Genomic DNA, 18,504 nt, shown 5'->3' with positions numbered 1-18,504 from the left:
AATGTACTGGGGCAGTGAAATGGAGGAAGACACTGGAGGAGATGGACTGACCCAGTGGCTGCAGCAATGAGTTCAAACATAAGGGGACATTCGTGTTGATGGCTCAGACAGGATGGGGTTTCGTTCTTTGATACACAGGCTCTCTGTGCTTTGAAACCCACTCCAGGGTACCTCACCATCGCACACATTAAGAAAAGAGAAACAATGTAGCTTATTTTCTGAGATTGTCTTGTCTACACTTTCAGTCTCAATGTTAGCATGAAAAAACAGAATATTACCAAAAAAAAACCAGATAAAACAGAATGCAGTTAGCTCTGTCCTTATGCTGGTTTGTATTACTTCAAACAACTCGACAAAATACTGTTTTGGAAATACACTGTGAAGTTCTTAAATATTTAAATTTCTGCAGTAAACACTCATATCTGAAACCTAGGGGGAGAAAAAAGAGACCAGCAGTTTATACAAACATTTCCAAGTGCTGGAAGCAAGAGTCTGAAATTTAATTTGAGACGGGCTATCTGCATTTCATGTGCTGTCAAGTCAAACTCGTCCTCTTTTACCGACTGAACACGGTTTATTCCAATCGGTGTTCACATATAAACAGACTGTAAAGCAGGAGAAAGTGTACAACAAACTGTTGCTTATTTTGAGAAATGAGGGAGGCAATGGATTAAACGTTTTAGAAATGTTCTTGGCCAAAAACAGTTAGAAATTCTATTTTTTCACTATTTGGTTTTGAAAGACAAAATCTCTGAATGACTGAAAGGCGGAATTGTTAAGGAGGGTTATGTTATATATAAGTTCTGCAACTAAAGCATTCAACTAAAACTTCTATATCCAAGTTTCTTTTCCTTGCAAGAGAATCAGTGGTTAATGTGCGTGGAGCGTGTGTGTAGAGATTACAATTAGTTTGTACTTCTAAAATACTGAACATACACCAGATCTGCAAATGCAGTTAACTCCATTAAATATTTTCATATCTGTGTAGAAATTTGGTATCTCAGAGAAACACTGTACACACCTTGCTGACACACTAAGACCTGCAGGAGACCTATGTCTAAATACCTATTGCTAATTTATGGGGGAGCACCCACAAAGGGTTCCGCCGATTTCAGGGAAACATTACTCCATGTGAGAAAAAAAGCTTATCGATGTGAGCATTATTAGTTTTTGGAGTTGTATATAGCGTATAGAAAGATACTTACAGATGAATTCTGGGGAGAGAAAAGAAGATATCCCAAGGATACTTGCATGCCATTCAATCTCCTGCCTCTCTTTCTCACACTCTGCTTAGGTTTCTTCTCCTTTGTCTGGTTGCTCAGACTGCCTTTGCTGTGATAAGAATTCTTTCCTGAAGCAAGAGCTTAGGTAAGGCTGTTTCAAGCTTCTGGACATGTTAAAGTATATTAAAAGAAGGAGGAGGATAAAAAACGTATGCTCCAATGCTGCAATCAGTCGTGGTAGCTCCTTGGACACCCCAAAAGGTTTAAGGAGTGACCAGAGCCGGGTGGTATTAGCCTGAAAGGCTTTTGAAGAACGATGGACCTGCTTTTCAGATTGGGGGTGGGGGAGGAGGGGAGAAGGGGATTGTTTTGGCAGGGTAGAAAGGCAGGTAGCTATTTTAATAAGGAGAAGGTTATTGGAGGATAGGGATTTGAGGGGGGGATGGCAAAAGCTTCATGAAGAGAGTCAGGCATTCAGGAATTAGGTAAACACTTCTTTTAGAGCAGGCATATTTAAATTACTATTGCTTATTCATGATCACTTTGGTAAGAAGACATCTACCACTTCCCTAGGGCTATGATCGCTTTTAATGAACAGATACGTAAAGTTATTTTTAGATGTTCTGTCCCCAGCCCTTATAATGGGTGAAAGAAAGCCATAGAACAGTTATCATAACCCGATTTCTTCCTTTGTGAAAACTCTAATATTAAGAACAAAAATCTTTGATAACGAATGTTCCCAACGATCTTACAGATCTAACAGACCCTTGGCATCTCCAACTAAAAATCAGACTGACACTTAGGGAAGGTTGGTTGACAGGCAGACAGACATCGCTTCAGTTACCAGGCATTCCGAGTTTTATGTAAGCTAGATCATAAAGGGCTTACATTCTCGGACCTGGCTAAGGCTCCTTGTGGTATTCCTTTTCCTCATTGGTCCTTTGACGTTATCTTCTCCTTGGGCTTTATTTTTTTTTCAGAGTCATATGCCTTGCATTTTTACAGGAACATTCCTGGTTTTTTTCTATGAATTATTACTTGAAAGAGCATATATGATAAATTTCATTAAAAATTTAGGAGAACAAGATCCCCCCCTGGTCCACTCTATCCAGGGAGAGGGGACAGGACGCCTTTCATGCTGACACTTGTCACTGCCCGGGCCACTGTAGCTCTCTGAAGTGTGTGCAATCGAAAGATGACATCATACAAAGCATCCCATACTTTCACAATTTCCCAAAACAAAATTTCAAAAAAAAAATAAAATGTTCATAGCATTAAGTTCTACTTATCAAATACTTGGCTATGCAACATTTACGAAATGCTACAATAAAGCAGCAGCTTTAACGTAAGTGCAGTTCTCTATAGTACAAAATTGCCACATAGAGCTTAATCGGCTCAGTATCAGAGAGAGGTCTTATTTTTTACAAGCCATGTATCTTTCAGTTACATTCTCCCAGTTGATTACATTCCAAATTGCTTTTAGATAATCAGGTCTGACGTTTTTATACTGCAGGTAGTACGCATGCTCCCACACATCAATTCCCAGCAATGGAATAAGACCTGTTGTTCCTTGCAGGGGGTCCTGGTTAGCACAAGCAGCAATCTGTAAGCGTCCCCACTCCTTATTGAAACCAAGCCAACCCCAGCCGGAACCCTGAACACCAACAGATACGGCCGTCAGCTTCTCCTTAAACTTGTCGAAGGACCCAAAGTCGTGCTTGATCGCCTCCCGCAACTGCCCTTTGGGTTCTCCACCACCATTGGGGCTCAGGTTGGTCCAGAAAATGGTATGGTTGATATGACCTCCATCATTGAACTTCAGTGCAGGCTGGAGAGCTACCTGAGTTGTAACATCACCCTTTGCCAGAGCCTCGTTATACTTCTCCTCGGTGACGTTCAGGTTGTTCGTATACGCGGCGTGGTGTTTGCTGTGGTGTCGCTGCATGATCTGGGCGTTAATGTGGGGCTCCAGGGCGCCGTAATCGTACGGCAGGTCGGGCAGGCTGTGCTTCTGCCGAGAGCCCAGCGCCCCCATGGCCGGGGCCAGCCTCCAGCTGGAGCTGCTCACCGCCCAGCACAACATGGTGCTGCGATGCCGCCCGGGGCGCGAAGCGCCAGGAATAAACGCTGAGTCCTGGTCTCCGGACCAGGGGACCAGGGGCAGATCTTGTTCTGCTGAAGCTACACCCGAGCAGTCAGGCCCACCCAAGGGGAATCACTCAGTTTTCTGTGAATAGTTGCCTTTTCTGTAAACAATCCTCTGTCTGCTGTGACTTCCGGTGGCTCTCACTCCGTGGTCTTTCTGATGAATGGCCACGTGCCGGCACTTAAAGAAGAAATAAAAAACAAGATAGCTGATGGCAGATTGAGAACTGCCATAGTCTAGGAAGGGGGTTGTGCTTTTGAGGTTTTCAAATATAAAGCTCTGTCCTCGGCGTCGACATAGTGTATAAACGTGCTCCAGGTGGACAAATTCAGGCCTGTTGATAAAATCTGTGAGCGGTGTAAGCACAAATGTTCTGGCCTGGCATTCGTGCCCCCCCCCCACACACACACACACATACACACACCTCAGTGCCCTCGGGAAGGAGTCTTTTTGAAGACTTGCTGTCGTGTTTCTGTTCCTTGTGGTTGCTTAAAAACTGTAAGATCACGACAGGAACTTGATGTTGTGCTCTTTTCCGGGAAAGGAGAAACGTACCCATGGGTCACGGGCTCTGCAGACGGAGCTGCAGCCTGTGGGGATGTAGTAAGGTTCCTTTTGGGTCTGGTCCCTGTCTTTCACTCCTCCATGCTGCCCACCGCCATCCACGCGAGCATGACTTGTGTATGAAGTCAGCCTGCCTATCACAGAAGAATGAAGTCCGGTTCCATCTCACTTCTCCTTTGATCACTCAGGCCAGTGTTCAGGTGTGTTGGCCAAACAATTTGGAGGGTTTTTAAGGCGGTGATCCTTCCTCTTCTTTTACCAAAAAAGCCCTATTCATTTTTATTCAACACATGTAGAGAAACGGCCTACATTTAGTTGCATCCAAACAGTGAGAGGATCCCGCTTTTAAAACCCGGTGTTGGCGGTTCTTTTATTATTTTAAATGGTTTTCATTGATGTTTAGCTCCCCCCTCCCCGCCCCCCATTAGACATGAATTTATTTTAATCGGTACCTATTACTGGCTGTATCATTTGTTTCCATTTGTTACAAAAGAATGCTATTGGAACGTTCTCTTCAAGCTATGTAATAACAGGATGACTTCTCCGTTTTATTTCTGTTTTCAGTCCCCCTTGCCCCAAAGTAATTTACTATTTCTTCCTCCCATGGAGAAAGGAGCAACGTGGAAGTTTCAATATTGAAGTTTAAAAAATATATTTTAATGTTAAGATACTTTTTCATTACAATTCAGTTAGAAAAGTATTTAGGTGTCCAGCATTGTCAGCAGTGTGTGTGTGTGTGTGTGTGCGCGTGTGCGTGTCTGTTTTGAACAAACGGGAGGCTATGATTGCCGTCCTCGATATACCACAGCTACATGACTTTCATGGAGCTTAAATGAGAGTCATGCAATTACTGCTTATCTGTATTAAACAGACCATCTAGACAACTCGGACCCTTTAGAAGATGGGCCTTTGAATACAAGTAGTAATCTGCTAGACTGGCTTGCATGGAAGTAACATGCTGAGTCTTCTGACTTCCATAAAGCTCTCTGGGTCCGACGAAGCTTAAGCTTACAATAATATTCAATATTGAAATTTCTCAAGTGCACTCTATTCCTGCTTTGACTTGATGGTGAGAACAGTGGAAAGAAAGGGAAGGGGTGTGGCTTCAGCAGGGCATTGTCCCTTCCCACCAATCATACCCAGATGATCCCTACAAGCTACGATCACTTACTAATTGTCCAGTGGAAAAATGAGATTGGAAAGATTCTGTCTATACCTGGTGTTCATAAAAGAAAAAGTATGAAATGGCAATTTCTACCAGAAGAACAAAGAATGCTGCCGGGGGATTTTTGTGACCAGCGCAGCACACCCACTTCCTATGGGCCAGAGAGCCTTACTGTGAGGCGTGCTGGGAGCAAGAGGGCTCCCAGCACATCCCCCTGTGAGAGAGCCGTGTGGCCTGAACTACTGTGCAGTCATGACGCGCTCATGGTGAAAAAGTACCCACTTCATTGCACACTCATGATCTTAAAGATGAGGTTTGGATTTCTATTGCGCACCTTTTAAAAACTAAGGAGCCATAAAATGTAGATAGAGGTATATTGTGAGTCATCAAACACTCGACATAAATAGCTTTATTTTCCGTTTTAATTTCAGGGAACTTGGTGACTATGAGGAATATTGATAGATAACTTTTCCCCATCGTACCTTAAAGATATCCCAGCAAACTAATGTTCTGGTTTCTAAGGTGTGCTTCACACCAAGGGCACACCCCCCTTAACTAAGGTTCTGAGTCATTTCCAGTTACTTGTTCAGGGAAGGAACATTTATTTTCCTACTGAAGTGTGAAGTGTATTGACTGCTAATAAAAGAATCTATCAGTCCTCAAAAAAAAAATTTAGGAGAACGATCTGTCTTAATGATGTAACTGTTAGCACTATTCCACCTCAAAATGAATGTTATGTGGTATTTTATGATTTATCTGTGTGAATTTCTGGGAATTCAAGAAACAAACGTTTGTAGTTACATTTTTCTGTTTATGGATTTGACTGCTTATTGGCTTTGGCCTCATTTGCACATGTCGTTAGCTGTTGTCAATTAGGCCATGGTCCTAATGAGGGTGCTTGGTCCTGCGCCATCCCCATTATTTGTTGTGGGATCAGGCCATTGTGATTCATATGTTTTTCTTGCTGACTTTCATAAAGATTCGGCAAGGCTTTCTTTTCCTAGTCTGTCTGAGTCTGGCAGTGCCGCTGCACCCCGATTGGCATCAGCATACGTTTCCCTCCAGTCCAGCACAGACAGGTAGCTGCGGGGCTGCCTGGGCATGAGCAGCACTTGCTGGGGGTTGAGCGCGGTGCTCCTGCACGAAGAGCCAGAATTCAGCCACCAAATCGCCAATGCCTCATACTTTCGGAGAGAAGTTTATTAAGATCACTGCTTATCCTCTTTTCTACACGTCACCTCAGTTTCTTTATTTTTAAAAGAAGAGAGACGGTATAGAAGTTAAGAGAAGGAAGGAAGAGGTTAAGAAAGTGAGGAAGATACAAACAGAGAAGAAAGAAAATACAAAATGGGATAAGAGAAAAGAAAATAGAAAAGCTAGAAGGAAGAATGATTATTCTATTTATTTGATATCAATTTTGTTTAATCTTATACTGGGTTTGTTGGCATATACAATGGTAATTCTAGTATGAAGAGATGTAAGTACACATTAGAAAATAAGTAGAAAATTGAATATTTAGTTATTCATTTTACAGAGCTAATGCGTTCTTCTAACCTTATCTGGTTTGAATTTAGAATATGGGAGTTCTTCTCTTAGTAAAAAGTTCTAAATAAATGATAAAGAATGTAGCCATTAGGGGTAAATACTCTTGTTGTTTTTATGTTACAGACTAAATGTCTACATACACAGAAAATTGGTAGGTGCTACTGAATTGTACCAAATCACTAATTTTTATACCTTTCTCCATATATATATTAGCAATAATTCCCTTGTCACATAAACATGTTAAAGAGTAAGTGAAAATATGAGTTAGGGACAATGAAGTTCTTCCTTGATTATGTCAGTGCAAATAAAATTACAGTTAGGTAAAAGACTCTTTTATCTGTAATATGTTTTTAAATACTTATCAGAAATGCCTTCTCTAAAGGAGAAATGCCAGATTTTGCTCAGTGCATAGGTGGTAGTTGATGTGATGGTACAAACCTAGCCAAATATTTTACTTATTTAATACTATTTTAATAATATCCTTCTGAAACAGCATTTTAAACTCTGTCTTTTTGTTTTAATCTGATGTTGTTCGGGGTTGTCAAGTTGGTTCAAACTCACAACGAGCTTGAGTACAACCAAAGGAAACACCGCTCTGTTCTGACCCATCCTCACAGCTGTTCTTCTGTCTGAGCCCATTATGGCAGCTCTATTATTACCTTACCAATCACGGCGCCCTTCTCCAAGGACTGGTCTTCCCTGATGACATCTTCAATGTGAGACTAAGTCTAGACATTCTTGCCTCTAAGGAGGATTCTGGTTGTACTTCTTCCATGACAGATTTGTTTGTTCTTTTGGCAATCCATAGTACTTTCAATGTCCATGTCTAGCATCGGATTTCAAATTCATTTATTCTTCTTAGATTTTCCTTATGTCATATCCAATATTCTCGTGCATCCAACGCAATTGAAAATGCCATGGCTGGGGTCAGGTGGACCTGACTCCGAAAAGTAACAACCTTGGTTTCCACATTCAAAGAGGTCTTGTGCAGCAGTTTTAGCCAACATAAATGCATCTTTTGATCTGACTACTGTTTCTATAGACACTCATTGCAGATCCAATTAAGATTAATTCCTTGACCATTTCACACTTTCCTCCTTTTATTTTGATGTTACTTATTGGTGCAGTTGTGATGATTTTGGTTTTCTTTGTACTAAATTTTCATCCATGATTAAGGTTGGAGTCATTGCTTTACATCGTCATTGTTTTATGTCTGCATCACTTTCAGCAAGCCAAATTATGAAATCTTCATATCGCATGCTGTCAATAAGCCCTCCTCCAATCTCAATACCACACTCTTCGTGTAAACCAGCTTCTCTGGTTATTTGATCAGCTTTGATCTGGATTATTATAAAAAAGTTCCAAAGTAATTGATATACTCCAGGTGTGAGAAAGAACAGCGAAAGTATCCTTTGTATTAAATCAAAGATGGCTCACAATAGCATATTTAAGTCTGGTTGGAATAGAGAAAGTTTGGTATGTTTGTTCAGTTGTGTTGATTCAATACTACCAAAGAATGGAGAGATTGTGTACAAGTCCATATTCCCTACAGAGGCAGGTGTGCAAAGAATCCCCATGTTCTTTGATATGGAAGTCTTGCACTATCAGAAACAAAGGGGGCTCTTTCTTTAACATATCATAGGCCTTCAACTTTGTCAATGTCATTAACATCTTAGCTTGGGTCCGCTACAGGTCCTAGTTGCATAAAATGGATGTATAGTTGAATACTTTAAATATATATATATCTTTATTTCTATTGACAACTGATTGAAATTTAGTATTTTCTTCCATTAAAGATATAGGTGACTAACCAAAAAAAGAAACTCACTTTCTCTGGGTCATTGTGACTCACAGCAACTCTATCGGACAGAATGGAACTTCCTGTGTGTTTCTAAGGCTGTGACATTTTACGGGAGTAGAAAGCTCCATCTTTCCCCGAGGAGCAATTGGTGGTTTTCAGCAGCTCACCTCCTGGTTAGCAGTCCAACGGGTGGACTAAGCCACCTTGACTCACAATAGTAACAGCCAAAAACAAATACAAAAGTATGTCTTATTCAACTCTTTAATGTGTGTACGTGTGTGACCATATAGTATTATTTTGAATATGTTCTCAAATATTTTTCAGTGTACTTAATTTCTCACATATTCAGATCTGTAATTATAATAGAAATTAATTTCTTCCCTACAAAATTTCTGTCATAGTGTCACTAAGAGTCAGGTGAATTCAATAGAGGTATTTGTGTGCATGTTGTTTTATCTTTTGAAAGGTGAGGTAGACAATTTTTAGCTATAAACCTACCAAAGAATAACTTTCAATTATTAGAGGTTCTATGGTGGCATAGTGGATTGAGCATTGGATTGTCAACTGCATGTCAGGAGTTGGAAACCATCAGCCACGCCACAGGAGAAAGATGAAACTTTCTATTAGTATTCTTGGGACTCCACAGGTGCAGGTTTATTGAGTCCTATAGAATTGCTATGAGTGGGCATCAACTTGATGGTAGTGGGTCTTAATTATTTGTTAGTTATTTATTTTAATCAATACATTGAAAAATATTTATAAACAGAAAACACATCGTATCAATAGCTTGTGTGCTATATAAGTGATGGGCTCTTTAACCAGGTCAGTTATGTCATGTGTAATATTTTGCACCCCATTGCACACGACTTTTACTTAGGTGTAAATTTCTGGAAACATAGCTAAGGCTAAATTAAAATTCAAAATATCAGAAACTATTATTTAATCATTCTCAGACATAACAAGAGTTAAGAGAGTGGTGCAGAATGGGACAGTGTTTCATTCTCTTGTACACAGGGTTGGCATGCTGGAAGTGTTTAAACAGCACCTAACAACAACATGCCAATTTAGCAAATAGAAAGAAGCTATTTCAAGCCAGAGTTAGTAGTGTTTTGCATTTTTGCTAATTTCCATAACTGATTTTGTTATTGTTCTGTGTTCTGAGTTGTAATAAGTTAAGGTATTCTCCCCATAGGAAGATTTCCAGAAAATATGGACAAGAACAAAGGCACTTACATATATTTGTCTTCTTGTTTCTTCATTTAGCAGCACAGATTCTGGTCTCAGTCTTATAGGCCCAGGAGCTAGTGTTCGCATTGTGGATGTGCACTTGTACTTACAATCATTACTCTCTCTTTATCTGAATGATTTGTTTAAAAATACCACCCCCAGCAATTTCAAGATGATACAGAAATGGGAGAAAATGTTGGCAATTCCTTGTCTTCCTTGGGTTTAAAATAATATGTTCAACATAGTGATGTTCCTGTTATTTGAAAGTAAATAATCAATATCTTCCAGGCACACAAATGACTGGCATACTTGGAAGATATTTCAATAATACTTTTTAAATTCTTAAGAGTTTGATAGAGCTGATGATTTCTACTATTTTTAAATGGATTAGAAAGGCAAATCAACTTTTATAGTTCATATAGTGAATTAGAAACATTATAGCATTCTTTCCTAGGAAATGCCGTTTCAATAACCCCATTTTAAGGTTGTTTTTTTTTTAAACACTTATTCTTGGATCAGGCTAAAACGTTCTATTTCATACTTTGATCAGACACATGAAAATGTTATTCAAAGTACTTTTTATTTATGCATGCTCTAAATGGAAGGGAATAAAAATATTTAATTTAAAAAAGCAAAGGCTGATGAAATCTACCTTATATGATTTACTAGTATCTGTGGGGAATTACATTTTATACTCTATCTGCATAAATAATCTTGAGAAACTACAGTGCTTTTTAAATAAATTGAGTCCTAAATTACTTTCCACTGTACTAAACACATCATTTTAAAGTTGCTAAGTTTTCTTACAGTTACCCGGTACCAGCCTAGACATATTCTCATTAAGGCTACAACTTTCTTCCAATTATCAGAGCACTACGGAGACTATTTAATAAGCAGAGACCCAATGATGAAAGCCTTTTCAGAGGTTACTTGACTCATTTATGGAGAACGCATGTGTCTGACCTTCACCTAAAAGAGGAAATGGGATGTACTGCTTGCTTTACATACTGAAAATTCTAGTTCTTTGTCCTTGTCTGAGCTGAAAGTACTGTAATTCATAGGAAATGAGTTCAGTGAACTGGAAAAATAAAGTTTTTCCCATTGTGTTCTCTGGATAACAAAAACAATAAATCCTAAAACATGTAAACAAATAGTACAAGTTATATGTAAAGACAATCATCTAATCAGCTCGGTCTATTCTCTAGAAAGCCCTGCTTGACATACTCAAATTGAGTTAGATTCTTCCCAGGGTGCACTGTATTTATCACATTATATTATAATGATCGATTTATGTGTCTACTCAAACACATAAGCCTTTAAAATAAAAGGATGTCTTATAAGTTCATGGAACCAACACAATACCACTGCTAATGCTTAATTTCTGGTTAGGAAGTCATGAAAATAATATGTTCATATTAGCAACTGAAGAAAGGTAATACAAAAATGTGCTTCCTTGATAAAATGGCCTCTCATGAAACTGTAAAAATCATCACTATTCTAAAATAAAACATGTTTCATTCAAATTCATCCAAAACGTTCTGCCTGTTAGATGTTAATCATTTAATTTTGTTAAAAGACTCCTCGAGATTCTGTATATTCCTCCAGGGGGTAAAATAGTGAAAGTTCACAAACCACAATGGGGAAAAAATCACAGTAAGTTTTTAATCATACAACAATGCTTAGCAAGATGGTGAATTGAAACAACGCTCCTTACACAGTGGAAATCACTGAGGATGTTTCATGTGGAAATGAAGATACATCAGCAATTTACCATAGAGCCATATAGCCCCTCAGCCTTAGTAAAAACAAAACAAACAAAAATCCCACTTAATTCACTACCATTGAGTCAATTCTGACTCACAGTGATCTGATAGGGCAGGGGAACTTCCCCAGTGAGTTTCCAGACGGTCACTCTTCCAGGGAATAAAAATCCCCATCTTTCTCTAGTAGGAAACGGCGGATGGTTGGAACCTCAGCTGGGGGGACTAGCAGCCCAACTAGTAAGTGCTGGGCCACTGGGGCTCCTTCCGACCCATTAAGAACTTTCCTATGGAAGAAAGGACTTTGGAGGGTGGCACGTTCACAAACCTACTCTTGAATTTAGATCAACCACCTGGAATCAATGTCACTCACAGAGTACTTTACTTGAAGTTGTAATAAATAAATAATGGTCAGTTTCAGTGGTTTTCTGACTCTGCATCAAGTTACATCTTGACGTCTACAATTCATCCATCTCTCACACCCTTCATGTCTCAAAAACTCCCATATCAAAAGTGTTTTTTACTAGAAAAACTACAATGTGTGTGTGTGTGTGTGTGTGTGTATATATATATAATTAGTTTCCAGTTCAAGACAGAAAATACATGATAGTCTAAAATTGGATACATTTTGGCATATATTTACATGCCTAGGTGAGGTAGTTAGTTTATCATGCCAAACTGGCTGATAAACACACGTGGGTTTAATTGGAGGGCGGTCTCTTGCTTTGTGATGGTTGGACTAAGGTGCAACTCCCTTAGCCAGTTCCCTTCTTCAGCTGACAAGGTTCTCTTCCTGCAAGACATCCCTGAGGAGAAGCCACATGGACCTACCCTGATGCAGCCCTGGGTGCTGGAGCAGCCATGTGGAGACCCCTGCCAGTGCTGAGATGCTTACAAGCTCACTGATTTGGCTTTCCTCCTGCAGTTGGCATCATAGTGTGTGTTTTGTGAGATGGAGGAGGACTTTGTGGATTGGTGTCCCACAGAATGAGGTCAGCAGAGTAAGGTGTGTGGGGCAAGAGAGGCATGCTGTTTGTTGCCCAAAACTGGCACAACAGAGGGTTGCATTGAGCAGTTGCATTTTTTTTGTGTTGGCAATGCCAGTCCATTGTGTGCCACAAATCAGCTCTGTTTTAGTGATGCACTGTCATGCAATCTTTTCAAAACCTCTAAATATAAAGCTTGATTAAGAGTCTGACCTGCTGGAACAAACTCCAAATGCACTGTCCCCTCACATCAAAAAAACAAAGGAGCGTTGTCTTGATGTTTGATTTCACTTGTCCAGCTTTTGGGGGGCGAGGTGACAATGGTGCCACTGGCTTGATTGATTTTGCTTTCACGGTCTTAAGAATGGTACCATGCCTCCTCACCAGTAATAATACTGGGGGGAAAGTTTGGGTTGCTTCAGAGTTGTTCTTTCAAATGATGGCATGTTTACACTTGAAGCTCTTTTCCTGGTCAGTCAGAATCCAAGGAACAAACTTCGCAGTGATCCTTCTTGTTCTCAAATCTTCCTAGGATTAAAATTCTCGGAACGGAGCTCCAAGATAGTCCAGATAACTTCCCCATATCTTCAATAGTCCATCATTGGTCTTCAAGTCCAAATACATGAATTTTGTCAACATTTTCATCTATTCAGGAAAACTTTTGTTATTAAACATTTCACCTTTTTTTTAAATGGGAAAATGACTTATGTACTTGAGCTTTTCCCAGAGGGCTGTCGTTGGAAGCTGTGTTCAACAGCACAACAGTCTGTGGCATTTTTCTGGAGCAGGAAACAAAATTTCACAGTAGCGTGATGTTCTCTTAAATAGGCCATAAAAATAGAAAAAATAAGGTTCAAGAGAAAATGCATTTATGAAAAAATTCACTGTGGCCAGAGAGAACCTTCTCAGGAGATGCCACTGGTCACACTAACTCAGACAGAGTTGCTCTATTCTCGCCTAGCAGGGAAAATGTATCCTACAAAAGCTACGCTCTGCCCAGTACCTCTTCTTACAGAGCAGAAAGTTTCTTAGAGATACACATAATAGTTATTTACATAATGTTAATAAAATCTACTTCCTCTCTTTGCTATTCATAAAAAGTTTCTTTCTTAATGAGGTTAGGTTGAGTTAAGAGCTTGTACCAGTAGAATTCCTCTTCTGGAAGCTCAGCATGTTTGGTGATAGGAGATATAGAACTTGCAACAAAATTGCAAGAGGTTATGGAAGCATTCTTAAGCTATGTTCAAGTTTGACAACATTTTCCTATGATAAAATATCTATAAGTGATGTTTAGGATCTATGAAGGGACCAAATCCAATCTACTGTAGTGGATTAATGGTTAGGTTGCTAAGCACAGGGTAGGCAGTGCAAACTAACCAGCTCTTCCATGGGAAAAAGATACAGCTACCTGCTTCTGTAAAGTTTTACAGTCTCAGAAGGCCTATAGAAGAGTTTTACCCTGTCCTGTGGGTCACTACGGTCACGATGAATCAGATGATAATAACAATATTATACAGCAATTCTCTTGTTCACTAGAATTTAACTAACTTTTACAGACTGTTTTAGAAGCTTAACTATTGTGTGCAATATTGTTTCTATTGGAAATATATATTAGGTTATAAGAAAATAACTTTGAAACAAATTTTGAAGATGTGTATGATTTGAACTATTGGTTGCTTTAAAAATTAAGGCTATTTAAAGGGAAACCAATTGACTTTGATTTTGATGAATTATGAATAGACACATGAGAGAATTACCAAATGCCAAGGGAATATGTTCGTGTGTTCTTAAAATGATTTTCTTTATAACTTCATATAATCTTTTATAATTAATCTTAACAATTAGCTTCCAGTTCAAGACAGAAAATATATAATAATATTCTATAATTGGACACCTTTTGGCATATATCTAAGCATGTCTATTTCTATGTATATATACATATTTAATGAATAATTCATTGCTTCAACGAATATTTATTTAGTCTCTGTTTTATTAAGAAAAGAATAATTCTAGATGTTTTTAATGCAAAAATGTAAAAAGTAAACATGGTCCTTAATCTCAAAGACCTTTGATTTTACTAACTGCTTGTAAGACTAAAGGGTAGATTTTAAAATAGTGACCTTGTACAGTTGGAGTCGCATACTGTGACAGTTTGGAAAGAAAATATACTTTGGCAGAGTCGTTAATAAGACATTATCACTTGGATTACTTTTCTTGGGAAAGGCTTTAAATTTTGCTTATTTTTTTCCTACTGAAGGAGCCCTGCGATGTAAGGGTGATGTGCTGGGCTACTATCCACAAGGTCAACAGTCAGAACTCACCAGCAGCTCCTTGGGAAATAAATGAGATTTTCTGCTATTGTAAAGATTTGCAGCCTCAGAAACCTACAGTAACAGGTTTAATGTGTCCTAATTGAATAAATGGCAGTAACTTTAGTTTTTGTTTTTCTACAGTTTTTCTGAAAGAATTATAATGAACAGGTTGAAAATGTGTAGCAAAAGTATATTTTCTGAAGCAAAGTTGTGATGAGTTAGATCTATTATTACAGAGCCATAAAAGGAAGCAATACATCTCTTTTAAAAGAGGGATGTGAGGAGACAGTACATTTCTTTGGCATTCCTGCTCTTGCCCTTATTTGAGAAATGAACCATAATCCCAGCCACAAACATCTCCACAAACCTATTGGTTTGCCTAAATGTCAGCAAATTAAAGTGGCACAGGCCCGGACTTGTTGCCAAGGGGTCTGAACCTCTCCCTCCTTTGGTTGTCAAACTGGGAAATGACACCTTGCTTTGTGCAGTGAGTCACTTAGACGTAATCACTTGATATTTGGGGTACATAAATGTCTGGTGAGGCACCACCAGGTCTCTCAGCTGAGGTACTGGGGGCGAATAAGTCTAGCATGTGCACTTGCCTTGCTCGGTCCATCTGATGAGGAGGATTTGACAAAGATTTCAATTCCCCCATGCAAATATCATGTAGAACCAAGAATAAGACAGCACTCTCTCTCTCTCCACTAACATGTCCTCAAGGACACAGAGCGAGTGTCCCCTTACCATCTCCCATTGATGGTGCAAAGCAAGACACAGGTAGAACTCGGTCTTCTTCTCCACCCGGAGAGCTTTGATCCAGGGGGAACCTGACTCTCCTAGGGCATTTCTTTCAGGAGGAAATAGCATCTGCTTTCCATGTTCTACCGTGGGTTTAGGCTCTGTTCAGAGGGCTGTGCTGCTTATGGAGGAATCACATTTAGTGGTAAGCTTCTTATTTCTAACGACCTGGATGTTTAGTAATATGGAATAGCCTGTAAGAACTGCAATGGTTATGGTGTGATTTTGATGTGCTGTATCAACAAGTCATCTGTAGAAAACATTTTAACATTTTACTAATAGGCTAGGTGCACATGTGTAAGCAGGTCCATAAAACAGATCAAAAATTATATTTAATATAATGTTTAAATAATTCAATATTAGATTGTATAATACTTCAAATAATTTGAAAAATCATCTCATTGGCGGCTCTTACAGCTCTTATAACATGCCATGCATCAATTGAACCAAGCATATTTGTACATATATTGTCATCATCATTTCCAAAACATTCTCTACTTGAGCCTTGGTATAATAAGCTCCTCTCTTTTCCCCTCCTGCCCCTCCCCCTCCTAAATCCTTGATTAATTATGTATTGTTATTATTACTTCACATCTTACACTGTCTGTTGTCTCCCTTCACCCACCTTTCTGTTATTCATCCCCTTTAGGCCCAAGGGTGCTATATATCCAACCTTGAGATGAATTCCCCTTTTAACCCCCTTCCTCTCCCCTACTATCCCTCTAACTCCATGATGTCGCTACCCCCATTACTGTTCCTCAGGGGTGTATCAGCTTTCTTAATAGTGGTGATTTTCTCATAGGTCTACTCACATTTTTTTCTTTCATGCATATTTTATAAATTCATTGTTTTTATGAATTTTAAATTTCTCGATGCATCCAAGTTGGTATCAATCTTAAAGCTAGAGAATCTTTTAAATAAAAAAATTACTTACCCTAATCCCAGGAGTTGGCAAACATCATTTGAAATCTGGGAGGTCCAATTCTCAGCACAAGCTGTATACCATATGCTCTGGATTCTGAACTGCACCAAGCCTATGTTTCTCGTTGTGCCGTTGAAAAGACGCACTGTAGAGATTAGATCACACACATTTAGCATTCAGGCAAAGTTTATGAGTAAAGGATGGCCTCTAAACTAAATGTGCACTTTTCTAAATATTTAGAATTTAGAAAATTGTTTGTAGTATTCTCTTAAGGACATGTGGGAAAGACTACATTGAGAAATAAAAATTTGCTCAACTTAGATTTGATACTTTATATAACTGTGTCAAGGGGAAAAGCAAGCTGATTTCATACCAATGCAGCACATGAACATGAAATATATATAGGGTTATCTTTAAGAAGATGTACTAAACTTAGTCTCATAAAGAGGGCAACTCAAAATTAAGAATAACATTAAGCATTTTTTCCTACTTATATTCTCAAGAAACTTACTGATTTCTTTAGATTCCTTATTTCTTTTTTTGGTGTCCACTTTTCTTATATTCTACATTATTAAACATTTTTATTGTGAATTTTCTGAGGATTTATAGAGCAAATCACCAGTCTTACACTCAACAATTCATACACATTTTGGTTACAATACACAAGAACCTGTGCCAAATCTCTGTATATTCATTAGTCCTCTCCTACTCTCTCCCCTACCCTTGTTGAGCCTCCATGTGTGTCTAAGCATCTACAAATAGATCAGCAGGATTTCAGGATGGCCTACACTATTTTGGGTACAATGATAAGGTTGTTAATGCTTAGGTAGGAATCTGTCCTAACAAGCCAAGGTAAATTACTTTATTAAATAGATAAAATGTAAGCAATGATAGATCACCTTATCATCATTCACCATAGTGTAACCCTAAATAGAAATTTCATAGCATACATTTTTTCTACTATGAGACAGAATTGGATTTAAACACAAATTTTACCTTCAGTAGGTGTGTGATCTCTGTCATTTGATTTTTCCAAGGCTTAGTTTCCTCACTGCTGAATTGTAGTTAATATTAAATATGGATTATTTAAAACACTACTAGGAGACATGATATTTCATTGTATGGTAGTTACATAATCTGTTGTGAATTTGAGACTTTCGCGTGAAGGAGTGGAGTTAACTTGTCAATTGGGTCACAACTTGATAACATCATGTGGGAACTCTAAGGAGATAAATAGCTCACTGGCGGTGGGACACTCACTTCCTGGAAGACATTGCAGCTGACAAGACTCATGGAACTACACTAGTGCCCTGAGCTGGAGGAGCCATGTGGAGGCGACCCCTGCCAGTGCTGAGATGCTTACAACACCACTGGACCCCCACCTACTGGCCTGTGATCTTCCTGCATGTGATGTCATTGAATGTCTTGTGTGAGTCTGAAGGGAAATTTATAGATTGGTATTAGACAGATGGGCTAATATCAGACTTATGGACTCGATCTGGACTGGGCTGGGATGTTTTCATAATGGACAATTACTCTGTATATAAAGCTCTTTCTTATACACATGAGTGTCTATGAATTTTTTTCTCTAGTCTGTCCAGACTAACACACAGTGGTTAAAAATGGTTGAAGAACTTATTTAATAGTTAAAAGGTCTTTGGAACTCTCAGTTATAGCATGTGAGAAAGATATGTCAATCTACTTCGGTAAAGATTACAATTTTTAAAAATTTGGGGGGAAGTTCTACTATGTCTCATCAGGTTGACATGAGTCAGAACAGTCTCAATGGGCATGCGTTTGTTTGATTTCAAAGGCACACACTGGTAGTTACAGTACCTGACATATAGTTAGTAAGATTTAAACCTTGGTTTTAATTTTTTCTTAAAAGCAAAAATTATAATGTAATTTTTTTTAATTTATAGGTAAATATGAGAGATAGTACATGTTACCATCATTCATATATCAAATGGTCTGAAGCAGGCATCCTCAAACTACGGTCCCGGGACACATGCAGCCAACCGAGGACATTTATCCGGCCCGCCGGGTGGTTTTGCT

The 18,504-nt window shown here is 38.8% G+C and overlaps 1 protein-coding gene and 1 pseudogene across 1 annotated transcript in view; both read right to left on the bottom strand.

Annotated features, from left to right (window-relative positions):
* Nucleotides 1-18,504, bottom strand: part of TMPRSS15 (transmembrane serine protease 15) — a 186,809-nt gene that overhangs the window by 48,021 nt on the left and 120,284 nt on the right. Inside the window, exon 18 of the mRNA XM_075542932.1 lies at nucleotides 16,462-16,594. Within this exon, the coding sequence (XP_075399047.1) occupies nucleotides 16,462-16,594 (133 nt within the window). The remainder of the gene's footprint in view (nucleotides 1-16,461; nucleotides 16,595-18,504) is intronic.
* LOC142441408 (superoxide dismutase [Mn], mitochondrial pseudogene) lies at nucleotides 2,444-3,306 on the bottom strand (annotated as a pseudogene).

Source organism: Tenrec ecaudatus, chromosome 2, assembly GCF_050624435.1.
Source record: "Tenrec ecaudatus isolate mTenEca1 chromosome 2, mTenEca1.hap1, whole genome shotgun sequence".
In the NCBI taxonomy this organism is placed as follows: Eukaryota; Metazoa; Chordata; class Mammalia; order Afrosoricida; family Tenrecidae; genus Tenrec; species Tenrec ecaudatus.
This window is presented reverse-complemented; position numbering and strand designations above follow the sequence as displayed.